Source organism: Lytechinus variegatus, chromosome 4 (assembly GCF_018143015.1).
Source record: "Lytechinus variegatus isolate NC3 chromosome 4, Lvar_3.0, whole genome shotgun sequence".
NCBI lineage: Eukaryota > Metazoa > Echinodermata > Echinoidea > Temnopleuroida > Toxopneustidae > Lytechinus > Lytechinus variegatus.
Window position 1 is genome coordinate 65,242,013 of NC_054743.1, and position 25,229 is coordinate 65,267,241.

Consider the following 25,229-nt stretch of genomic DNA (forward strand, 5'->3'; position numbering starts at 1 on the left):
AGGTCGCACGAACCATCTGATAGCCCCGGTTTAATATCGGTGCAATTCCATTGGCCAAAATGGCAAAACTGCCTATATACTCATGAAACGAAATTGTTTTTTTTTTCTGTAATAGAAAATGGGAGCCAACCCATAAGCGACCAGCGTTAGATCGCCGTAATGATCTTTTGATTGGGGCAATTTGGGCTTTTACGATATCGACGATGATGCGAGCGAAGTATGGTATGCGTTTATAATTCGATTACAAGGCAATCGCTTCACAATGCGAGGGGGATTTAGAGCGACGTTTTTGCATTGGAAGCAATTTATGTCTGGATGCCTAGACGATATGCATTAGCGGAACGTGCCATGAAGATTAATATTGCGTGCGTTTCTTTTTTTTTGAGGGGAGGGAGGGGGGAGACGAAAGGATTGTAAAATGTTATTGTTTTCTGTTCTGCGAAGGGTGTGAAATAGAATGATTTTTTCCCGTTCTTTTCTTTCGGCAGTTTAAACAAAACTTGCACTTTTTTCGTGGTTAATTTCTTGCTTTCAGTGTAGATAAAAATAAGTTAGCTTGTGATAGGTTGGATATGAAGCTCCGAAACTCGTTGTCTTTTTACACATTATTATTTTTATTATTATTATGAACATGTTGAAACTACGACTGAAACTTTAAGCTTTGGTTATGATGATGTGTGATTTGATATTTTTTTTAAAAGCTCAACACAACGAAGATGAAATTGATAATAAATTTTCTAAATCAAAGCCAAGCTCACCCAAATTAAGAATGGAACGAGTTCATATCTACTGCAGATAGCGGAATCGTGTTTAAGTACGAATTCTTTTAAAAAGATATAATTAGGTACATTATTACGGAATATTCTGTAAAAGGGTTGCCAACCAGAAATACAGGAACCATTAAACGTCTTCTGTAAAGTCCTCTGGTCCGTTGCAGAAAGAGTTGAGCTTTAACGCAAAATCAATAGCAAGTCACAAATGCGCGATGTTGATTGGTTGAAAATCAAGTTACGCATGATTCTTAGAGTTGTGATTGACTGCAACTCTTTCTGCAACGGGCCCCTGGAAGGACTTAGATAAAAGTGGGTAGAGATAGAAGTGAAATTGAAAGGCGAGAAAGTCCATGGAGGTTGGGAAGTAGAGTATTCTTGTCGGAATGAATGAGGTCCTTGGAAGGACTGTAAACCACAAGGAGTGTAAAGACAAGTAGTAGGCAGGGTATGAGAGGCCTGTGTACGCATACATTCGTAATTCCGCAGCTTCGTTACTCCGAAGGTTCGTAATTCCGAAGGTTCGTTAGTCCGAAAACGAAATGAGGTTGGTAATTCCGAAGGTTCGTTAGTCCGAAAACGAAGTGAGGTTCGTAATTCCGAATTTTCGTTAATCCGAAAACGAAATAAGGTTCGTAATTCCGAAGGTTCGTTAGTCCGAAAACGAAATGATTAACGAACCTTATTTCGTTTTCGGACTAACGAACCATTGGAACAACGAACCTTATTTCGTTTTCGGACTAAAGAACCTTCGGAACATCGAACCTTATTTCGTTTTCGTATTATTGAACCTTTCGGAATAACGCCACAAATGTTCGGATTAACAAACCCTTTTACGTTTTCGGATTAACGAACATCGAGGTATAGGAAATTTACATGTTTCGGAATTACGAACCTTCGGAATAAAGAACCTTCGGAATTACGAAGTGTAACCCCTGTGTAGAAGGCTGCGTGACGGACACATACAAAACTAATTATCAAGTGATGCTGATGGAGTGGACTTTCTGCTGGTGCTTTATCTGCATGTACGTTTTTACATTTCAGATAATAAGTCATTCATGTTGACCTAAAAACGGCTTGAAAATAACTCTACAACATGATCGTGTAATACACTTTTAATATTTCTTGCTTGCATTGTTGCATTGCATTGCTCTAATTGACCTAACACGACCCACACATCTCCATATATAACTGAGGTTTCAAGTTATATCCCATCCAGCACATGAACTCTGTGTAGCATTGAGGAACTCTGATAATTAGTCTAGACTATTGATTTTAATATTATCCGCCGTGTCACCACGTGGTGTATTTTCTCATATCTGTCAATACAATTCATATTGAATATCTTTCGTGGTATTTGTTTATGGAATTGAAAGAAACGTGCACTTGGATGTGCTCTCCCGAATTACTCTGCCTGAAGCGACAGTCACACTCGGCGGACGTTTCTTAAAGCTGTTCATACGACGCACGGCTGCACTGCAAAAAATGTGGTGTTAACCGGTGTACATAAAGGACCACACCAGTTATTTTACACCGGTGTTAAATTGGTGGTGTTAGTTTTACACCTGTAGGTGTTATTACAACACATTTTGTTGTTACATTTACCCGCTTCGGTGTTATGTATACTCTCTAGGGTGTAATTTTAACACCTCAGGATGTGGTCCTCTATTAGCACCAATTGGTGTCAGTTTTAACACCGCAGATTTTACAGTGTGGTGACCCTTTCTTTTGTTAAATGATATATCCCTATGTAGCTGACTTAGCATCTAAGAACGTGTTTCAGTCATGACTGGTGACCCTGTCTTGTGTTAAATGATACATCCCCATTTTGCTGACTTTGCACCTGAGAACATGTTCCAGTCTTGCCTAAATTCGTGGGTAAGTTTACGAACAACTTTGTGAAACGCCCACCAGGGGGCAGTTTCATAAACTGTTCGTAACTAAGTTAAAAGTGACTTTAAGAACGACTGGTGATCCTTTCTTGTGGTGAATGGTATTCAACATCAAATTTTCATTGGTGATTATTTAGGGCGTAAGAAAGTTGAGTCACTCTTAACAATGTTAAGCAACGAACAGTTTTATGAAACACACACCAGGTGGGTGTTTCATAAAAGCTGTTCGTAAGTTAAGAGCGACTTTAAGAACGACTGGTGATCCCTTCTTGCGGTAAGATATATATTTAATTGGCGATGGTTTAGTGCGTAAGAAAGGATCACCAGTCGTTCTTAAGGTCGCTCTTAACTTACGAACACCTTTATGAAACGGCACCCTGGTGCCCGTAACACGAAGCTTAGCAATGATCGTAACACCAAGCTTAGCAATGATCGTAACACGAAGCTTAGCAATGATCGTAACACGAAGCTTAGCAATGATCGTAGGACATTTTTCTACGATTGATTGCATTGACCACAATGTACAATCTTATCTTGTAATCGAGCATGTCGAAATTGAAATATTGGAGATCAATAGATGGGAAAAACAGCAGGTATATAACAGGTACAAATTGTTTTAAAATGGTATAACAGCTTGGTATACCATTATACCATTATGGTACGACCGATGCACTGGCTAACACGTCTTTGTGTGACCGCCCCTTTACAAATATTACGAGAAAGGGATTTTCGAGAAAACATAATTTAGTCGCGTGCAATGTATATTTACTTTCACCTTTCGCAGCAGAGATGGGGCCCGTAACACAAAACTTAGCAATGATTGTAGAACGTTTTTCTGCGATTGATTCCATTGACTACAATGTACAATGAATCGTCAAAATCGAGAGTACGATTAATCGCTTGCCTTTGTGTTACAGTACCCCGGTTTAGAGCTCCGGGTGCTTGTTGGAAATGTTGGAAATTGATTTTGCTTCATTGTATTATTTATTTCTTAACCATGTTAACACTTGCACACCTCGGTACCAATAATTGAGATGGCATATATCTGTGCCCGAGGGCTTAAATATCCGTGCCGGGAATCGAATCCTTGACTTTCACGTGTGTAATCAGACGCATCAGACCACTTGGTCAGGGCACATTCTATATTCTATACAAAAATAATGAATTCAGCTCCCATTATGATTGAAATAGGCTCATCTTGTTCGACTTGTTTGGCATGAACAGCAATGTCGACATTTCTCGAAAGCAAGTCGATTTCATACGTTGCGCGACCAAATTTGCCATGTCGGACAACATAACCATACGACGTTCTCAAAAGAGTTCTTCAGAACTGAATTATCACTCTCCCCAGTTTGTCTATGATAAAACATCATGCTGTGCGAAATGAAATATTAAAGCGTGGCCACGAGGGGAAATGTGTGTGCGCGGATGCGTGTAGGAGGCGGTAGGAGGGTGGGGCGCTTGTATGTGTGCGTGAGTAGAGGGGTCTTAAAATACATTGGCAGTTGACGCACTCGACACCCAAACACACACACACGCCCACCCTTAAACACTCTTCTCTTTCATAGCAAATAGGGAGCATGCAATAACAAACCAGTCAGAATTGCAACTGCATCCCGCCAAAGGTTTTTTTTCCATGCATTATCCCGACAAAGTAGCAAGACAATACGGTGCTGTATAGAACCCAAGTGTACACATATTTTCACCCACACTATCCCCGAAGTTGAAGTCTGTTTATATTTGTTTTTTAAGGGAGGGGTCATAACTATTGGCTCAAATTTTGAATACATCTTTAGTTTATTCTTACAAAACAAAGAAGAGGTATCTCATATCCCCTTGATAAGTAATGCGTATCTTCTTTTTGAGCCAACAGGAGGGAGGGAGGGGGAGGGGGCTACACCCCCATCCACCTACGCCTATCGGAACTGTGCAGGCGGACTAACTAGGGGGTTGCAAGAAAGTATTTGCAATCAATTGCAAATAACTTGCACATTTGCTAATTGGTTGATCAGTTTTAGCTGTATAGCGAATCGCACTATGGAACTAGTTTCAAGGAGGAGATTAGCAATTGATCCCAAATTTGTAATTGATTGTTAGACAAAGGATTAATGTTGGGAGCAAACATTGTTTGGTCCAAACTTGCAATTGTTCGCCATTTCTTGCATCAGCGCCATTGGAGTGACGAAAGAATTATTTCATATCTACCAAAGATAGCGGCGTTGCCTTTGAATTGCAATTATATTGCCAAAGAAAAATAATTCAAAACTTGTCACTGACTATAAGTTTTGTGACACAGGGCCAAGGACAAACGAGAAAATCTAAAGGTGAAGTCCATTACCGATCTGGAACAACTCTAGCCCGAAAGTGTTTTGTTTCTATACGTACCTGTGCCGACACTCAGCATTAATAACATTGAAATAATGGATGTTACTATCTCCTTGAGAATTCCATTTAGATATCACTTTGCTAATTGCATTGGCCTCTTGTTATATATTATTTCTCTTAGATGATACATTACTTTCGGTGTGCTATAAGGGCACCGTCCAACTTGGTGAGGGCAGACTGAGCATCCAAGGGTGCCCAAAAATGAGCATGCGTGTATGTTCTATCTTTGTTAAAATCGATCTGTTCCGTCTTCGCCTTATCCGTTGTCAAGTCAATTAGCCCGAAAATCTTTTATTACATCCTTCAGAATGATAATGTTTGTTTGTGTCTCAGTAATATGACCATTTTCCCCATCATTCAGGCTGAAAGCCAAATCAACGAAATACCATTCCAAAATATTTCCCCAGTATATGCCCTGTACATACACGGGCTTGAAAAAGTGCAATTATACGGGATCACTTACGTCTTCCAAAGTGCTTTTAATGATTATCTGTCGGGAAATTGATTTTTCAGGAGACAAGGTGAATTAGAGTAGTATCATAATCAGTAAAATTATGAGAGTTGATTTGGCTCAGGGTACGTGGAATGATGGATAGGTAGAAAGATAAATGGTTTATCAATAAAAATCAACAACACATCATTGCGGCTAAGGCCGAATTACGATGTATTTACAAGGTAATACCAGTAATAACGCAAATATGTTCAAACAATAATACAACCATTTACAAAATAAATAATACGGATATGATATGGCCTTTGAATTACTTATATTGTGGAATTTTGGAATGGAAAACTAACTGGAAAGTAAATTGTGTGTGTGTCTGGGAAATGACTAGTGGGTATGTCATTGTACTATATCATATTAAAACGAAAATATTCAATTCAATATTTAAACAATTTGGTAAAAGGTATTTTTAAATGACGAAAACATAAAAAGATTTTAGAAAATATATGATTCATGGATCTGCATAAATATGTGTTTGTGAAAACGTGGGTGATGACCGAAGAGGCTGAAAATAAATAGAACGCTCAGTAGGTCTACATGTGACGTGGAATTCAACAGTTTCCGCTCAGACTGCTAATTATCTAGTTTTTACGATAATCGGTGGCGTAATTAGCCATTTTATGGGGCATAATTTAGCACACGAGACAAAATCTATTTTCAAAAAATCCCGAGCGAGCGAAACAATCGAGCGAAAAATGTTAGAGATTTTAGATTTTTTTTTCATATATTTTTTTTCTGTGTCATGAAACTTCTTATGGGCTGGGGGTGCCCCAAGTCACCCCTAATCAATTATAATACATTTTCCTTATATAAGCAGAGTCCGACATTTGATAAAAATATGATGAGGAAAGTATACAGAAAACATTACATGTAATTACAGTAATAATGTAGCACATATAACAGACTCGGAAGAATATCAGCATTGCGAACTCTTATGTTATCAAATATTTTTTTATCGTCATGCTATATATTACTTGCGATCGTTCAAGGCCCCTTTGTATAACCACTGTCAAATTCCATCAAAAGCCAATTTAACATCCACTAAACATGAATGACTCCAAACTCATAAAAGCTTGTAGGAGGAGCAATATTGCTCTCACGGGCAAAACATGTCGACTTGCATTTGGGATGGAGGGGTCAAAATAATAAATTGAAAAGAAAAAAAAATGTCCGATCGACTATTGGTGGACGGGCTGTGTTAGGATGTATTTTGTGAAAAGACAATGCACTTTGTAACATGCCTTGCTTTTCTGAAATCATTTAGTCCGATCGACCCTCACAGGAAAAGTATTCATTAATATTGTAATTGAGAAATATATGTTTATGATCAAAAGCATGTTTATGCTCAACACGTATAACGGTTAGTATATAACGATTGAAAGCCCCAAACCAATAAATGAGTGAAATAAATTGATACATAAATAAAAAAAGTGAATGGAAACAGAAAGGATAATACTCAAAAGATTATCATGTTTTATCAAATAAAAATAGAAATAAAGGAAAATCAAATCAATTATTACGATTATATTCAACCGATTATTCAAGAAAATAAATCAAATGAATGAATAAACTGAGGAATGAAAGCATGGATTAGAAATAAAACGGTAAATTCAAAGCAGGGTTGGATCCCCATTTCACAATACTTCAGGAATATCGTAACTTTGGCATTGTAGCTTTATGGAATTCTTGATTTTGATTGGCTGTTTAGTGTCAATTAACGTTACCATGGTAGCTGTCCTCGATTGCTGCGTATGTAAAACCAATAAATTAAGAAACGGGGCCACGACTCTAAAAATAATAACAGATCTCGGTTAACATGTCATGACCCAATTTCTTTATAAAATTAAAACTTTGAACATCGGACAGTAATCGAGAGAAAGACAAAACGTACACAAAACACGGAAAATAAACAGAAAACGTTGCATTATGCCATCAAATCAAACTATTTAGGGCACGTAACACGCCTACAGCGGTTTCCCTGGACTCGTACATTACACGCTGATTAAAATGGCGTATAGGGAAGGGGCGTCTACGTTTTGCTAATGGAAATACGGTAATTAGGCGGGATCTTGTCTCCTAATAAAGGTGAAAGCTAGATTCGATGTATCATTTGGCTAATGGTGACTACTTCTTCAATGTATGGTGTCACAACATATTTGATCTTATCGAGTTGTGAAGATGCGACACAATGAATCGTGTTCAGGCATTATAGAAGGTAATTATTACTTCTTGATTAGGACATTAAAATGTGGGCAGGAACAAACTAAGACGCAATCTTGTCAACAGCTCCTTGAAACCACAAAAGGCAGTCCTCTCAACCGTTTGCATCATAATCATCCACGTCTTCCTCTATATCCACTCTTGATTGTGATTCACTCCGCATCCTTTGTCAAATTTCTCCTTAGAATAATGATAATGAAATATAAATGTTATAAATAATAATAATGATTATACTAATGATAATAGTAATAATAATAATGATAATAATCATAATGGTTGAGATGATGATGCTAATATGGTTATGGTGATTATGATGAAAATGAGAAAAAGGATGGCAACATGAACCGTAAACTGAGAATTATGATAGAGAAGATAATAATAACGATGATGATGAAAATGATAATGATGTTGACGATAATAATGATAATAACAATAATTATTGACTTTGTTTTCATTTATATTTGTAGTTGTAGTTTGTATTTATGTATATCCAACGGAACTGTTGCTGTGCTAGCACCATACGCCTTTCTGGACGGTGTGTGCGCTGCGATGAAAACACATCATTTTTTTAATCATTATTATTATTAAAATTGATACTGCTTATTCTACTACTACTACTACTACTACTTCTTCTTCTTCTACCTCAACTACTATTACTACTACTACTACTACTACTACTACTACTACTATTTCTACTAATAATAATATCGATAACTTTCATGATGATCTTGGTAAGCAGCATTTATATACTACGGCAGCCAGGAAGCATAATCCTTATTCAGTTACACATCATGTCACTCTATCTTTTTTTATTTAATGCTAGGAGTAGGAGAGGAAATGAGAAAATAGCAGTACATCTCGATACTTAATAAGATAATGTATGTTTGCCACCCCCTCTTACCCTCTCTCTTGTCACTTACTGGCTTAGCTTACTGCGAAAAATATATATCTTTCGAAGCTTGAGGTGCGATACTACTACATGAAGCGACGCGTCGGTGTGATATCTTATCCTGAGAAAGTTGATTTTTTGATGATATGCCTGTTATATGTTCTGACGATGGTAATACGATGATTATGGCAATATCTTGCCAACATGACTTAAAAAACTTTCGTGCCTAGTATACATAAATACAATATCACCATATCAGAAGTGACTTTTTTTTTAATATCATTTTGATTTTTTTTCTATTTATTAATCTAATCTCATTTTGATTTTTTTCTTTTTATTAATTTTTATATAGGCCGATTATGATTGCTTCATATTTTGCGTCAAAGTTTTCATGCATGCATGCAGAGAGGGTATCAAACGTTTTCTTTTGATATCAATTCTGATACTTCATGATGTAATAGAATCCAATTATCAGTTTCAATTTGGTTGATTCATTTTGATGATTTTGCAGAGTCAAATATGACTGAAACGAGTCCCTTTGATCCAAGCTGGCGCAATACTGAGTCAAATTTGACTCCACATATTACGCATCGACATGTATGTTCTCACGAGAAGGAAAAAATTCATATAATCAGCTTTTAAAGCTAGAAAATCATCAAACATTGCCCGTCCAATAAACTGACATTTATACAGTGCGTATATAAAACAATACACTTTGATAAAGCCCTGGGAATTAAAAAAATGAACAACATATGGGTATTTTTTCACATATAATCTTGGGGTTGGGTCTCATCTATCCAATGAAAGTAAAAGTTTTGCCAGAATGTTACACTTGAGTGAGCACTGTCCATTTTTGTAAATGCTTGTTTTTCACACTGTGTCAAGGGGAAAGGGCGAAATCAAACTGACCCTGCGAAACATTTCTCATACATTTCCCTTGCACTTTTAGTCAATTGAAATAAAACGGATACATTCAAGCTTTTTGTAACAATTTTGCCACCCAAATTGAAATTTCAACACATAGATATAAGCACAACCTTTACCCTTTTTGTGCCAGCTGGATCTGAGGACATAACTTAATCTGAACAAAGGTTTATATCAGACATCTCCATTTTTTCACTAAGTTTGTATCATTTAAAGTGGGTTTACATTTCATTTTTTATTTAATACTTCTTTTTCCACAAATTTCCTAAGCTTGAAAATGATTAAAAAATGAAAATTAAGCCTCAGCCATTTCATGTAAATCACAGCTCAGTGTAAAGCAAATATCGTCACGATGGCCTCTTTGTGTAGGTGAGTAGGGTGGGGCGCAATGCACTCTTCAAAGTGTTTTGGGCAAGGAAACAAGTTAAATAAGGTTTAAAAAGATATCTTCAATTTTACTAGCTGCTTTTCATGTGTTCTTTATGATTAAGGTCTACTTTTATTCCCATAACTATTTCAAAGGTCTGCGCAAATCATTTTTCACTAACTTTTCTGCTCACTCGAGGGGAAATACTTTTCGCAGTTATATCGTCATTTGCTTAAATTTACAGGCTTTTTTTTCCAAGTGTAATTTTTTATTTGATACGCACTGTATAGTACTAATATTTTGTTCTATCCATGATGTATTTAAATCATCGGACCAGGGGAAAATGATCGGTGGGAAATATTAATGACATTCTACATGTTCTAGTTTGTTCTTCTCATTTTATTCAATCACAAACTTTTATATTTAGCTGTTATATGAGATTTTAAAATAATATATGACCATTCATCTCTAGTATTTCATTACCAACCGACCAATGAATGAATATACCAGCGAGACCAGATATAACGTTGAATTATGGGTAACATAATGATCTACAACATTTTTAAGGCAGCTCTTGACACTTAAATTACCTAGAAATAAGTGTCAATTTCTGATTTTGTTTTTCATTTAAGAAAGTAGCGGCGTTTTCACCCGATCATCCAATCGACTTGGAAGGTTTATTGAACTACGGATGATATGAAATTACGAGAGCTCCTCTCTACATCGTCCTCAAATTCTCTTGACAGGAGATTACTTAATAAAAATGCTAAAAATGACAGTTTCTTTTTAACTGTAACGCGAGGATATCAACCTCCCCGGCATAATTAAAAAAATATATTAAAATATGTCAAGTATCATTTGTTTTATATATACACACAGCATGCACAGTATACATACAAATACCAACATACACGCATCCACTCCCACACACACATGCGCGCACACCGACCCAAGTGGTAATCATTTTGGTAGGTTTAGTACATGCCTAATACGATTTATTTTCTACCATGTGTTTCAATTATGTTTCACTGACTTAAAAACATTTTGCATCATTAAACCATTGTTTAATTCAATTTGTTGATTTCAGTTTGTTTAATTTTAAACAAGTATAGTTTGGCTACAATTCAGCTATATATGCATGATAGGGGAAACGCATCCAATGTTCTAAGGAAAATGAATGAAACATTTATGCATTGGTGATCATTGTCTCAATTTTGTAAAAAAATGATCATGCTCGTATTCACCTCTTCCCCTTTCAACTTGAAAAACGCGGTTTCTCCATCATGTTCATGGGCTAAAATGGTCAGAGTCCTACAAAATAAATCCGTTCAATTTCTATCGGTCAAATTAACGGACATAACGAACCCCTTCCTATAAGGAGGAAAGGTTGGAAATACATTATAATGCATCGAAATATCAATATTTCAAATGTCATGAGTGTACATATATATATTCTTAGGATACACCAGTACATACAATATTAAGCGACTTCATACCTATCTTATAAAATATGGACCCCTTTTCGCCACGTCCTCAGGCGTATCGGGGGAGTTCCACCGCCTGTTCGTTCCTCGGGCCATATCTTGTGGTTTGGACCTGACCCCATATCCATTAAACCTAGCTTCTGCATCCAATACTCAAGTCCATATCCCTGGGATTCCCCCTTCGGTGTTTGTAATGATTTTATGATGGGACTGGCTCAAATCAAGAGATAGTGGCATAATAGCAGTACAGTTATAGCATGTTTACAGTTATGCTCCCCTGTTTTAGAATTAATATCGACAAAATGAGGATAACACATGCTGGTTTTGAACGGCGGAAGGCTGGGATGGGGTCGATGGGAGTGGGGGAAAGTGTGTAAGAGAAGAAAAGGGGAGAGGGCAGAGATTTGTCAAGGTGTGTAGGGGGTGTGTGTATCTGTGGGGGGGGGGGGGGGTGAACTGTGAAATGTGAATGTGTGTATTCTTATCTGTGATTGAAACAGAAATTTGCAGAGAACAAGATAAATAGAATGAGAAAATGGAAATAGAGAGGGAGAAAGAGAGAGGGGGGGGGGGGGGGGGGGGGGAAAGGAAGAAAGATTTGCAGAGAAGATAAATAGAAGGAGAAAATGGAAATAGAGAAAGAGAATGAGAAAGAGAGAGAGGGAGGGGGGGGGGGAGAAGAAGAAAGGAAGAAAGATTTGCAGAGAACAAGATAAATAGAAGGAGAAAATGGAAGTAGAGAGAGAGAGAGAGAGAGAGGGGGGGGGGGAGATGAAGAACGGAAGAAAGAGGAGGAAGAAAAGGGGAGAGCAATATAGATGGATAGTGAGAAATCTAGAGAGTTAGAAAAAGAGAAAGGGAGGGGGTAGAATTCGAAGGGATGAATTTGTACATCTCAAATGGTAAGGACATTTACCACAAGGACACTAAAAGGATCGACCACGACAGAAATAATGATACAACCAAAGAAACGAAATGCCACTTTCCAAGTTAAGGCTTCCATGCAGTTCAACGCACTTTCTGAAATATTTTTGCACTTTGCAATCAGGATGTTGTCGTGCGTTTTTCACTTCTAAATGCGCGAAATTGAAAGTGAGACACCGATTATTAGGCTCCCGACAAAACAAAGTACAGCGTCCCGGAAACACGAAGCCTAGCGATTGATCATACGCTTGACTTTTTACGATTGAATGTACATTTTGATCAATGCAATCAATCTTAAAGATTTATCATACGCTCATCGCTAAGCCTTGTGATAAACCCCATGTCTTCCCGTTGCCTTTTTCTTATTCATATGTTGCGATTTATTTTGTTTGCGCTTAGATTACTACAGATTTCAAAAGGCACAAGTAATGATTCGAGGTTATTATATGTGTAAGTTTAATACTTCAAGGCGTGCAATTCATATGATAAAGCGATGTTCAAACAACCATGCATGTATCCGAAAAATGCAATTAATCACCAACATGATCACATAAATATTGTACCCGTACAGCTTTTCAGTTTCAACATGAATTTCCATTCGTGCGTTAAGGGAAAGTGGGGTAATACAATTTTTCATTCATGTAGACAGGAAATGAAATACAAACTCAATTTGGTGCGTCTCGGTGACTCCAATTCTGATGGAGCTTTTAAGAATTGTTTGAATAAATCATTTTTTTTCTATTGATATTGATATTGTTGAAATAGTACTTAAGTCACCCGCATGTTTATTCTTGTTTCTAACATTAATGTAGCCACTGAAAGCATATTGCTTTTATGCGCATAATGTTATATCCAAGATGAAATGTCGGTGTAGATGTTTAATGTAAAAATAAAAGAACATCTCACCTTATTATGACTCTGATTTCGTTGATTTAGGATTTTGTGTTAGTTGTTGCATAATGTTTTTTTAGCTGAAAAGGAAGGTATATAAACATGCTTGAATATACATAATGTTTTCATTAAAATGATTTACAAATAAATGCAAAATTTTATCACGTCATTGTAAGTTTAATTCACTGAATTCATGAATTCTATACTAATTTTAATATGTATATTTTTGTTTCGTAAATGAGTATTAAATATCTATTTTATTTTGGTTATAAAAATTTATGGAATTCTAGTAAAGCAAAGTACGATTTGAAATACGAATTAAATTCATTTTCAATATAGGAAGGAAGGCTATTTAGTCTGAAGCAATCTAACCCGCCACTCTGCAAGGGTTTATTTTCGACACCCACGATTACTTTTTTTAGAAACTCTATCAATATTATATCAGTTAGCAAATACACTTATTTCATATCTCAAGTTCATATCATTAGGTTAACCGAAATAACTAATTTGACTCAATTTCATTTTCATGATCTTTCTATACATATTTTCGTTTCACACATTCATCGTAAACGAAATGAAAATTAATGCCCGCGCACTAAAACAATTAGCAAATTACAACCAAATACACCATTCGAGAGCAGTAATAGTTTTCTCAAACGAGAAGCTGGTTTTGACGTATATTTCATATGATTCCGGAAATCAATGTTTGTTTTCCGACACAGGAGCTTCATGTTGTCACTCACCCTTTATAATTATTTAATCAACCCTTTTTTTTCAATGAAGCTAATTTGCAACAGAGATCGAAGTCAATTACGAAAAAAGTGAATTTACAATGCCAAGGATTATCGGTAACAAAATAAGCGAATTGGCAATTACATGAGCAATTGAAATGACGCAGAATGGATGACAGAAAAATAAAAGATAATGACAAATCTATATAGAGACAATTTTCGAGCCCTAATTTCTTAAGTGTATACAGTCGTGTTTGTCTGGAGGCAAAACAGTTTGTTTTATTTTTCTTTCTTCTAGATCATGATTCCGATGATAGTACATTTCACTCATCGTGTATCACATTCACAGGTGATAAAGGGCGGTAAAAGATGTTTTAATGTTGGGAAGGAGGTGGGGGCTAATAGTGACGTCGTATTCCCAACTGATAATATACGTAACACAGAGTTAAAATTGCCCTTATATTTGTTTTGTATATATTATGGAGTTAGAAAAAAAACTCAGGGGAAGGGTTGAAGAGGGCAAGGTACAGAGGCGATAGCCCCTATGATAGCGTCGCCCGAAGCAGTTTGATAAGTGAGAAACAGCTTGATCTCGTATATCGCGCTTGATATATAAATAGTACAATATAATAGTGCTTTAGAGCGATGAATCTTGCAGCTAGTATGCAACACCGTGATTCCTTTATATAAAGACACCCCCCTCCAAAAAAAAACAAAAAAAAAAAAAAATGAAATCGATGTGTAGTAGAAGATACTTCGTGTGGACATTTCTCAAGATGGAAATCACATTATATTAACAACATTAAACAAATAAGTTCATTCTCCCGTGTTATGCCTTCAGTTGCTTCTATAGCTTGCATAGTAATACCTGAATTTAAACAAAGCTTTCAAGGGGGACAGTATAAATCCCCCAAATAAAATCAGATATATAAGAATGAATAGAGAAAATATGTTTAATTAACAATTTAAAAAAAAGTATGATGCCCAAATGAACAACGAAAACAGAAAATTCGTCATAATCATTGTATGTGTCTCCCTTCTTATTTTCTCCAAGAGTTGACCGTCTGTCGTATATACAGTACATTTGCTAATATAACGGTAATTCATTAAATGCTTAGGTTAACAAAGTTATTTTGATAATGACACAACGCCAAGGTATTATCTCAAGAACCCTGTTTAATTAGACTGTATATAGACAAACACGCTGCTGTCAATGTCCAGTAAGCCGATTAGGTTCTTAAGAGGGTGCGAAGGTTAAGGGCCGAACTCTACGACGGACGACTTGCTTAATTAATAGCACTAATCAGCGATGTTAATTAGGAAATACACTACCATGTATAATATCTGCGGTTTACATTGGTGCAGGGGGCATGAGGCACTTTGCAAATCCACCCACTTATGAACTTGTGCCTTTTTGTTTTATCTATAACGTCGTCATGGTCAATGCTTTCATTTTTCTTTTCTTATACTCTTCGATACTACACTGTATCCCACTATGTTGTAGTCCTGTGCACTACACATTTTCATTACATCCTGTCGATATATTAATAAATTGGATATCGACTCTTTTATTTCGAATTGCCAAATCACTTAAGAAACGCTCTGTTAGTAATCATACTTGAAATGTGAATTTACATAAGCATGATAAGGGATAGTTTATCGGAAATATCAATTTGACATCGGGCCAAACATATAGGCCGAGATATTTCGACATGGTCGATTGCAATAGCAGTGTATTTTTGTAAACATCATCAAACCAAGTTATCAGAGCCATATCAGATTTCAATCATGTCATATCAATAAATATGTATTCTATCAAAATAACGAGGAATTATTTTATTTTTTTAACTGTTGAAAGCGTTAATTACAGTGAATGATAAATTCATTAGCTTAGAATGAAATATATTTGTATATAAAATCAAAATTTTACTATCTGTAAAATTCAGATCTTTTTGCCTAATGTAACGTGTATGACCCTTCATGCTTTTCTTATGGACGTTTATTGGCCATTATAGAAACAAATCCTTGATAAGTAATATAGTACAGCATCTCGAGAAAGCAAAGCTGGCGTGATCATTCTAATTGGTCTTGAAATTATGTAGTATTGGAAAACCGTTTATGGCAGACATTTAATATTTTGTAATTCGGAATTTTTAGATTACTGTATTGTTTAGCGGAATTAGCACGATCTCGAAATTCTGAAATCGGACTACATTCATCCCTTTGTTCGCTTGTAATAATGAACGTTATATGTATACAGATCTATTTTCAAATAGTGCATTTATTGGAAAATGAGAGGGTATTTCAAAATTATAAGCAGACTGCAAATGTATAACGATTGATCCTTATTTTATGTCGTTTCAGGATAATTAACAGCTCTATGGGATTTATGTGCTTTATTTTATACCTATGGGAAACATCGACATGTTAAGAGTTATATTTTAAAAGAGAAATATTCGTGATTTACTTTCATGAACGTATTTTTTTAATGCATATCTGTAAGTTGGCGAATGATATATTAATCTATTCAACTAAGAAATATTTGTTGGTCACAATCTCGGTGATTTGTGAACTATATTAATCTCAAATAGAAGATTTTTATGTTGAATATATCACTCTGAAGTCTTGATGTTTTAAAGCAAAGTAGGCCTACTATTAAACAAACTCCGATATACATGCTTAAAAAATATAATATATTTAGCCTTGCAGGTTGTGATAAACATGAAAATATGGTATAACTATTTCTAAAATTTGGTAGATTCTGTAAACAATTTCTGGTAGTTGGAAACCAACACATTGCTTATTTTGACATATCAATTTTACAAGTGTAAGAATATCAGGAACAATGCTTTTATGTGCTTAAAGCCCCGGGCTTGAATTAATTGCGCCAAAATCAAGTCTTGCAAGCATTGTGCAATCTAGCAGATGGGCAATTCAACATAGAAGCCTTCACTTGGAACTATTAATCCACTATCCAAACATTTTTGTTGCAAATATTGCAGACGAAAATGATGTCAGGTGATTTTAATCCGTTGATATTTGGTCAAGAGAGTAAATAAAGCGAGTCGCTATCTGTAGTATTGACGTTAATTAATAACCTGAGTAAGAATGGCGGAAAGGCAAGGAGGAATGTCAGGGATGAGAAGGGGGGGGGGGGGGAGCCCTTTGAGTATCGTAAGTATCATAAATTTGAGCCTGGGTAACCTTTATTGTGATTATCATAATTATATAGGCGTGGGAGCAGAAGCAATACTACACACGGGGTAGGGGGATTACCCTTACGATTTTGTATTTTTTGTCTTATTTTTTGTTTTTTATTCTAAATGTATATATGAACAATTTTGTAAACAGGAGTTTGGAAAATATAGTGAAAAATCGAGAGCAAAAAAGGAGAAAGAATTGTGTGTTAAACGGATTTTCTTTTAATCGATGTGGCTTTTCATATAGCACGTTCAGTTTTTCATAACCATGAGTTATTTTTTTTCTCATTTCACTTTTCTTATTTTAGTTAAAAAGTGCCGCTCGAAATATCAGAATTCGAGCTCTCAAAAACGTTTGCCTCATTATGGTACTGATAATCATTTTTGGTTAATGGATTTACATATAACCAATTAACATCCGTTCATAATGTCTTCCATTCGTTTATTCGATAGTTGTATAAGTTAAAATGAAACAATTATTAAGTAGCCCTGCCAAATAAATCACTGCTATTGACTTCTCCCGTTTATCTGGAAATATTCACAATCTCCTAAACGCGACTTGTGTCAGTAAATAGTACTATTTACTTTCGGTCAGTTTTGTGAGGTTTTTTTCAAACTGTTCAAGGGTGAGAAAATGTGTGTTTTGATAACTGATTAATGGGGCACTGATTCACCGCGGTATTTCATCATAATTCTGCGCATGCGCGATATTTGCGTCACCAAATGCAACCATCTATAAAAACCGTGAAATGTGAATCTAGCTATTGCTTAAAAGTTTTCAAGTTTGCCGTCCAATGATAACTGCAATGGCAATAATGCTGGATAGATAAACAGATAGATTGGGTACGGTGTCTTCTTGAGGGGAAAAAAATTCAGTTCTTAATATTGCAACAATCACACATGGAACATTGTGAAATCTGATTTGAAAGAGAAATATGTACTGAATATGTTGATATCACTTTCAATGTAGCAAGTGGTGCCGTTCCTGAATAAAAGCAGTTTGATAACTAAATAACTACACACTTTCAATATCGCTCGATAAAAACACGTAATTCACTGTTTAATAATTGAAATTGGCAATTCTTTCAGTAAATTTAATCTATAATCATTGATTTTTGACTCTTGTTTACATCAATATTTCATTTTCCATAATATGCTGATGGATATTAATGATTGTTGGAGTCGAATATATTCATAAATTACTGTTTACTAGTCAAGTGCGATAAGAGGATATTTTTGTTAAAAAATATGATAGTTTCCATTTACTTATCTAAGACGAGTTTGTTTTTAAGGGTTGTATAGTTGTGGGGAGGGGGGTATGCCCCCTTGATTTTTTTATTTATACATTAGTCTTTTGTGGAGAGGATCGTCTCGCCTCCACGCCCTCATGGACCCCAAATTTCAGGAAATCGCTGCCTATGACTACAGTTTTATGCATGATTATATGGTCTGCATGAGATTCTTAACTCGTTTGGAAAAAAATGTGTGTTGTTAAGATTGTAGTCTACATGTTTCTTTTAATTTCTTCTTACTAGATTATTGGGGCAAAAGAGTGATGTTTTACATTAAGGTTTCATACACCAATGCGCATGTAAAGCTTGGTTTCAATTCCCATGTTCAAATTTTCCTTTTCTGTTCCTGCTGAACTAAAAAATTCTCAATCCCCGCGTACATTATTATATCCTGAGCAATAATCCCCAAACGCATCAATCAGAAATTTCCATTTTTAGAAATGAATAGCTGTGATGGAACGCCGCGGTATGGATAACGTACACGTGTTCATCTTTGCCATGTAACAAAAAGATCGAAAGAAAATTGAAAACATATTCCCCAAGTGGCCAGTAAATGGTCTTCGTATAAACACATATTTCTCCTTTCAAGGGGGGACACAAGCATACTTGTATTTTTATAGGGGAGATTACTTAAATTTGCCATTTTTTTCATGTTTGATTTTCTTTTGTATATAGTTAAATAACGACGTAGAAGTCTCTTCTTATTTCATTTTAGTTCTCTCTCTCTACACCTTTCCTTCAATCTTCTTTTAATTTTACAACTTGAAATAAATTTTCTTTAATTATATTTTTCATTCTTTCTCTCTTTGTTTTTTTTTCTTTCTTTCTTTCTTTCCTTAATTTCTTTCTTGTTTCTTCATTTCTGGTTTCTTTTTCTTAATTTTTGATATTCTTTGTGATCAACCACCCAAAACCCACCAATAAGTCGCCAGGGAAGGTTCTCTGTTAATAGCCAAAATAGTGAATTGGTCTTCAAAAAGCCGGAATTTAAAACTTAGCTTGTCTGAAGGAGTATTTTTTCACTTTTATTCTGTAAAAAAATAGATGTAAAGTTGAATAGAAAACAATATACAAGAGTTTCTTTGACACACACACAAAAAAACTGTTGCATAAAGCTCTTTACCTCAGAAAACTCTGGTAAAAACCGAAAACTAAGGTTAGTCTGATTTCTGCCATTGACTTTAACACAGGGCAAACACTCCGGTAAAAACAACCTGAGTTTTCTCAGGTGAAAAGTTTTATGCAACGGGCCCATGTTTTTGCAGACTGCTTGCAATTGAAAAAGCACAGTGTGCACATGTCATGTTTGACTGACCACAAACTTCAAATGGTGTTTTCCCCTTAGCTCTCGCTTTGTGTACTCATCACCCCCTCCTACTTCTTATCCCACTGCCCTTCCCATTTCAACACCGATTCTATATATTGAGGATATGGATCCGAAGAGCTGGGGTCTGTAACACAAACCTGAGCGACTGATTTTAGTGGTTTATTTTACGATCGATCTCACACAATATCCAGTGCAATCAATCAAATGAAATAAGCCTAGGATCATTCTTTAGGCTTTATGTTACGGGGTTCTGGACATGCAAATTGATGAAGACATTGAAACCTATACCCGGATGGGGAAACAAATGAACGAATGCAAGGTTGAATGATAGAAATCGACGATTTCGAGTGGCTAGATGGATGCACTCGTCGCACTAAATCGTTTCCTCAAAGGGCACTTGTCTAGGACGGAAACATGATTTGATCGGAGCCCTTTCCGATATTCCTTAAAAAAATCACTTAGATATTGCTTGTGGTACATGCCACTTCTGCTTACTCTTCCTTGCTCTTAAAGTTGTTATTACTATTTCAATATGGGATTAAAAGGGAACTTGCACGTTTGGTAAAAATATAAGATAAAGCCACATTTCTTGGGTATTCTCATAAATCTACGTAATATATGAACACAATATTAGTGAAACATTTGATACATGTACGTTTTTTTTTATTTCACATTTGCAGTGTATTTGAATAACGCATCATCCGTTTGTTTCTTTAAAATTATAACCAAAAACCATGTGCCAAATTTGTGGAAGAAAGTTCAAAGAATTGTCACTGGTCGGTCGATTAATTGAAAATTAATCAAAAAATTATTTTGATGTTTTACCTACAAAAACATGACAAACTACATACATTATTGCAACCAGACTTTTTTTAGGCCTCGTTGACAAAATAGGCATAGCTCTCAGTCATGTCAGTTAGTCATCCTGTGCCGGCCAGTCTCTTCTCGATTGGGGCTTTCTCTAGTTACAGCATCTAGTTACACTCCACGAGCGGTATATTCTGAATTAGAGAAGTTTCGCAATCACTACGCTGACGTTTTCTGCAACGCGGCACCAATTCCTTTGAAAATGCAAGTCAAATCACATTGGACAGCTGAGAGGTTTATGTGGAAGGTTGGTGGATCGGAACAGCAGATCGTCCGAAGATTCGGACCGGAGGAAAAAAAAATTGCAAATAATATGTCCCGATATGAGTCCAGAGTTCAGGACGACACTGCTGTTTTGATTTTCCGGCTTTCGACAAAGGCTGTTTTGTCATTGAAGTGCTTTTGATGAAAAAAAGTTATACGCATTATAGAAAGCGGCTGCAGAGTGGTTATGAAAATACCCTGGTGGTGGATTAGAGTCCTTGATTAAATGTCTCCGTTGGTATGGTGAAAGGAAAGGATGCATCCATAATACAGAGACTTCCGAACGCCACTTTGTTTCTATATTTCTGTCTGTCAGTTTAATGAGCACCTGCTCATCAATGTGAACATAAATTTGAGTATAAAAGAAATCTACCTGTCTTCCTTTTTTTCCCCTATATATTCTTTTTAAAATTATCATTGTGGACCTAACCCCTTTTGCAACTAAACTCAAATAAATCCAATGTATTTTCATGTAAAAGTTGATTTTTCTTTGCCACTTTTTTCACGTTTTCATGTGAATTTCAAATTTTCGTTGTTTTCTTCAGAACGACTAAAAATTTGGAGGTTTTGAGACAGAAAACAATGAAAATTTATTAACAGTGGACCTAACCCCTTTTGACAAATGAGCTCTGTAGAATATTTTTTTGCAAAAGGGTTAGGTCCACTAAAAGATAATCAATTTTTTTATTCTCCCATATTGCAATATTCTTATGCGAAACTAAATTTTCGTGATACCCTACCATGAGAACATAAAATTGGGTATAAAAGAAATCCACCTGTCTTCATATTTTTTTAAATATTCTTTTCCAAAAAAATTATGTGTGGACCTAACCCCTTTTGAAAAAAAGCGATTTTTCTTTGCCATTTCAGATAACTTTTTAATGGGAATTTTAACTTTCTTTGGTATCATCTCATAGAGCTACTAAAAATCTATACATTGAAACAAAAAAAAATCAAATTTGTTGAAAAAATAGACCTAACCCCTTTTGCAAGTGAGCTCTTCATATATATACACATACATTTTTAGATCTGATAGATAAAATGGACTCAAGGATCATCGTAGGTTACAGGCTCTGTCAGAGTAAATCATGTATGTAGAGATCATTTTTTATCTACGAGGGAAGTGTGAGTGATAGGGGATGTAGGTCGTAGAACAGTGTAAATGCCATCAATTTCTTCACACGCGGGAATACTTTGCCTCATCCTGACTTCCCGATTTCAATGCCATTTCATTATTCACGAAAAAAAATGTTGTCTTTGGCTCTGTGAACAGGATGAGCCCTTTGTTTTGTAAGATGCTGAATTTCATTCGTTCATCCATTTAGTAAACTAACATTACCTGAAATACTGTAATAAACAAAATTATACAGCCCTCAATGGTACTATGTTGCTGATTCGGAATTGTGCGCGCGACTCTTGAAGCACACTTTGCAAATCGTGCTCGGAAAAAAATATTGAGTGAATTATTCACTACTCGGAGGGAGTGAATATATTTCACTCGATTAGAAGTGACTTTCACCCCCGTTGATTGAATTTCACCCTTTTAATGCGAAATTAGACGAAACATGCATATTATGTTCATTCAAATTTCACCCCAAATTTCAAGCCGAGCGATCATTTACATCACTTCCAAGGGGAGTGAAATGCGAATGAAAATTCCATGACTCTTTACATTCATATGTTTATATGTTCCCTATTCTCCCTCATATCCTAGTGATTTCATAATCATATTCTTGATATCTATATATTTTCACGATATTTCTTTCCTTTTATCTTTCAGGGTTTGATATATACGACACCTGTACGGATCCTAACATCGCTGTGAGGAACTCGGTCTATTTCATCGCAACACAAGATTCCAAAAACTGTGAGAGGTGAGTGGACCTTGAGAAGAGACGGGAATACTGCCCCGCTTCCATTTCAAAGGGGCATGATAAGTTTAATTATGAGTGATATTATACGAGACCCACCCGAAAGCTTACAAACCATTTTTGTTTTCTTCAGAAAGTCAGATCAAATAAAGAAGTGCAGTTTTTGTTAAAACCATCCAGAATACAAGAGAGGGAAAGGGAGAGTGAGAGGTTGATTGAGAAAGAGGGGGGGGGGGGGAGACTCAATTAAAAAAAATCAGTGACACTGAATGATTTGAATTAAACTCCGTCAGACTGGTAATGACTTGTCGTAGATGGGGTATTCCTACAGAGCGGAAATGGACACGAAGCCTTGTAAAGATGAAATGGACCAGCCAATTATACCCGAACATAAAATTCAGATCACACGACGACGAAATTGACTTTAAGATAGGAGAGGCCTATGGTGCACCTTGTGATCATTTCTGAAAAAAGGACTATTGTGTCCTTGAGCGATAGAGCTGATAATGAAAGGCAAGCAAGAAATAGATGGGATTGAACAGTATCTTTCGTAGTGTAAAAGGTGCAGTCCTTAAAAGGGCCGTAAACCAGATGAGCTTGATGAATTTGATAAGACGAGATGAAAAAGTAGCGTTGAGTTCAAGATGAGAAGATACGTTGAGTTGAGAAGTCCATGCAGCGGTGATGGATGGATGAGCGGCGACGAGCTAGATGATCGTAGGATTGATGAAGCGATGAGTCGTCTTGACGCTCTGAGCAGCTTGACCTTCCGTCATCGGAGCGTTTCATGAACGGACCTTTAAGTCTAACGGTTTGTCCGGCGACAAGTCATGTTTTATCCGACGATTACCATAGCAACAGTAATTCTCAGTCACTCAAAGTCAAGGAAACTCTTCAGATCCGGCAGCTTATCAGAAAACAAATGAAATGTTGCCCAGGAGTTCTGACGTAATCCTTTCCCACGCTTCACCGCCATTTAAACCTTCAAAGATCGCTTGGAAAAGTAAAATCGTTGTTTACATTCATGATTTATAACCCCTTACAATAAAATTGTTACCAGTTTCTCATGTTCTTCTCATTCCCAAATCTAGTGAGACCAGCCCCCAATCCATCGCTGCTGTGGTAGGACCGACAACAAGCAGCGCAGCCGTCTCAGTGGCAAGTCTCTTTAACCTCTTCACCTTACCGGAAGTTAGCTACGCTGCCACGAGTGAAATACTCAGCGAGTCAAGATTCAAGTAAGAGCATCATGGGGAGTCTAATCGCAGAGTTGGTATCGATCTAATCAATATCAAGTATGGAAAGCCAGCAAAATGATTATTTAGAATGGAGAACATGCCCATTGTGGCCAAGGCCTCGTCTTATGAAAAATTGTAACCAGTTCAATCAATTTTAAGTTGGGAAAAACAACAACGCTGTTTAAACTTAATTTTATTTTATGTACAATCAAATGTTCCCAAAGAATGATGACATGTACAGTTTTATATAGTTATTTAAAATTCAAAAGTTTGAATTAATAATAATAAAAATAATCATATTACACTCTTTAAATAAACAATTTTGTTATAACAAGACATAGAAATGTGAAATCATTTTCAGGGAAGGGATTGTCTGTAGGATAGTTTTACCCGACACACTTACATTACTTCCACCCATTCTTAGGCTGAAGTCAAGCGCACTTTTACGAACAGTTCTACCAACATCTGCTAATATGTCATACTTATGTGAAAAATTACAGCTTCGTACGCCCCCTCTACCATGTCTACTTTAACAGCTAAACAACAATCATGATTATTGTATCTTTGCAGATATTTCACGCGGACAGTCCCAACTGACACGTTCCAAGCCCGAGCCATGGCCCATCTCGTCCACCACTTCGATTTCCACACCGTAGCCCTCATCGGCAACGACGAAGGAGCTTACGGTGTGAGCGGCGTCTATATGTTCGAAGATGAGGCCTCCAAGTTCAACATCTGCATCGCCTACCAAAATATCTTCGGCGTCAGCGATGACCAGTCAGACTTTGAGGAAATCGTCAACGATCTCAGGTTTGTGGTCGTTGACAGTGGCATGTAGCGATCGTGGGTGAAAGAACGCAAATATCTCCAACCCTCGCAAACCTTTTGCAAAAATGTGAGAAGGGAGTGTTGAACAGAGAATGCTTAACAAGAACCTAAATCCATTGGACCTATTCCTCCTACCTTCTCACTCTGTTCGATCCACTCGGAGTATAGCATTACTTGGTAGTCATTTGTTGATTTTCTTATATAATTGGTTGAATAACACGGAAACTTGAAAAGACATTATATATTAACAAAATGTTGTGAAACGATTCATCTGAGCATGTTATCCTGTATAAAGATATTTTTAATTTTAATAACAAAATTTAGACATTCAAATGTGGGTTTATGTTCTTGTTGCGTCGT

At 36.2% G+C, this 25,229-nt stretch overlaps 1 protein-coding gene across 1 annotated transcript in view; it reads left to right on the plus strand.

Moving 5' to 3' along the window:
- LOC121413160 (metabotropic glutamate receptor 3-like) overlaps positions 1 to 25,229 on the plus strand; it is a 66,575-nt gene that overhangs the window by 36,211 nt on the left and 5,135 nt on the right. The window contains exons 2-4 of the mRNA XM_041605922.1: positions 22,713 to 22,806; positions 23,895 to 24,041; positions 24,612 to 24,851. Of these exons, the coding sequence (XP_041461856.1) occupies positions 22,713 to 22,806; positions 23,895 to 24,041; positions 24,612 to 24,851 (481 nt within the window). The remainder of the gene's footprint in view (positions 1 to 22,712; positions 22,807 to 23,894; positions 24,042 to 24,611; positions 24,852 to 25,229) is intronic.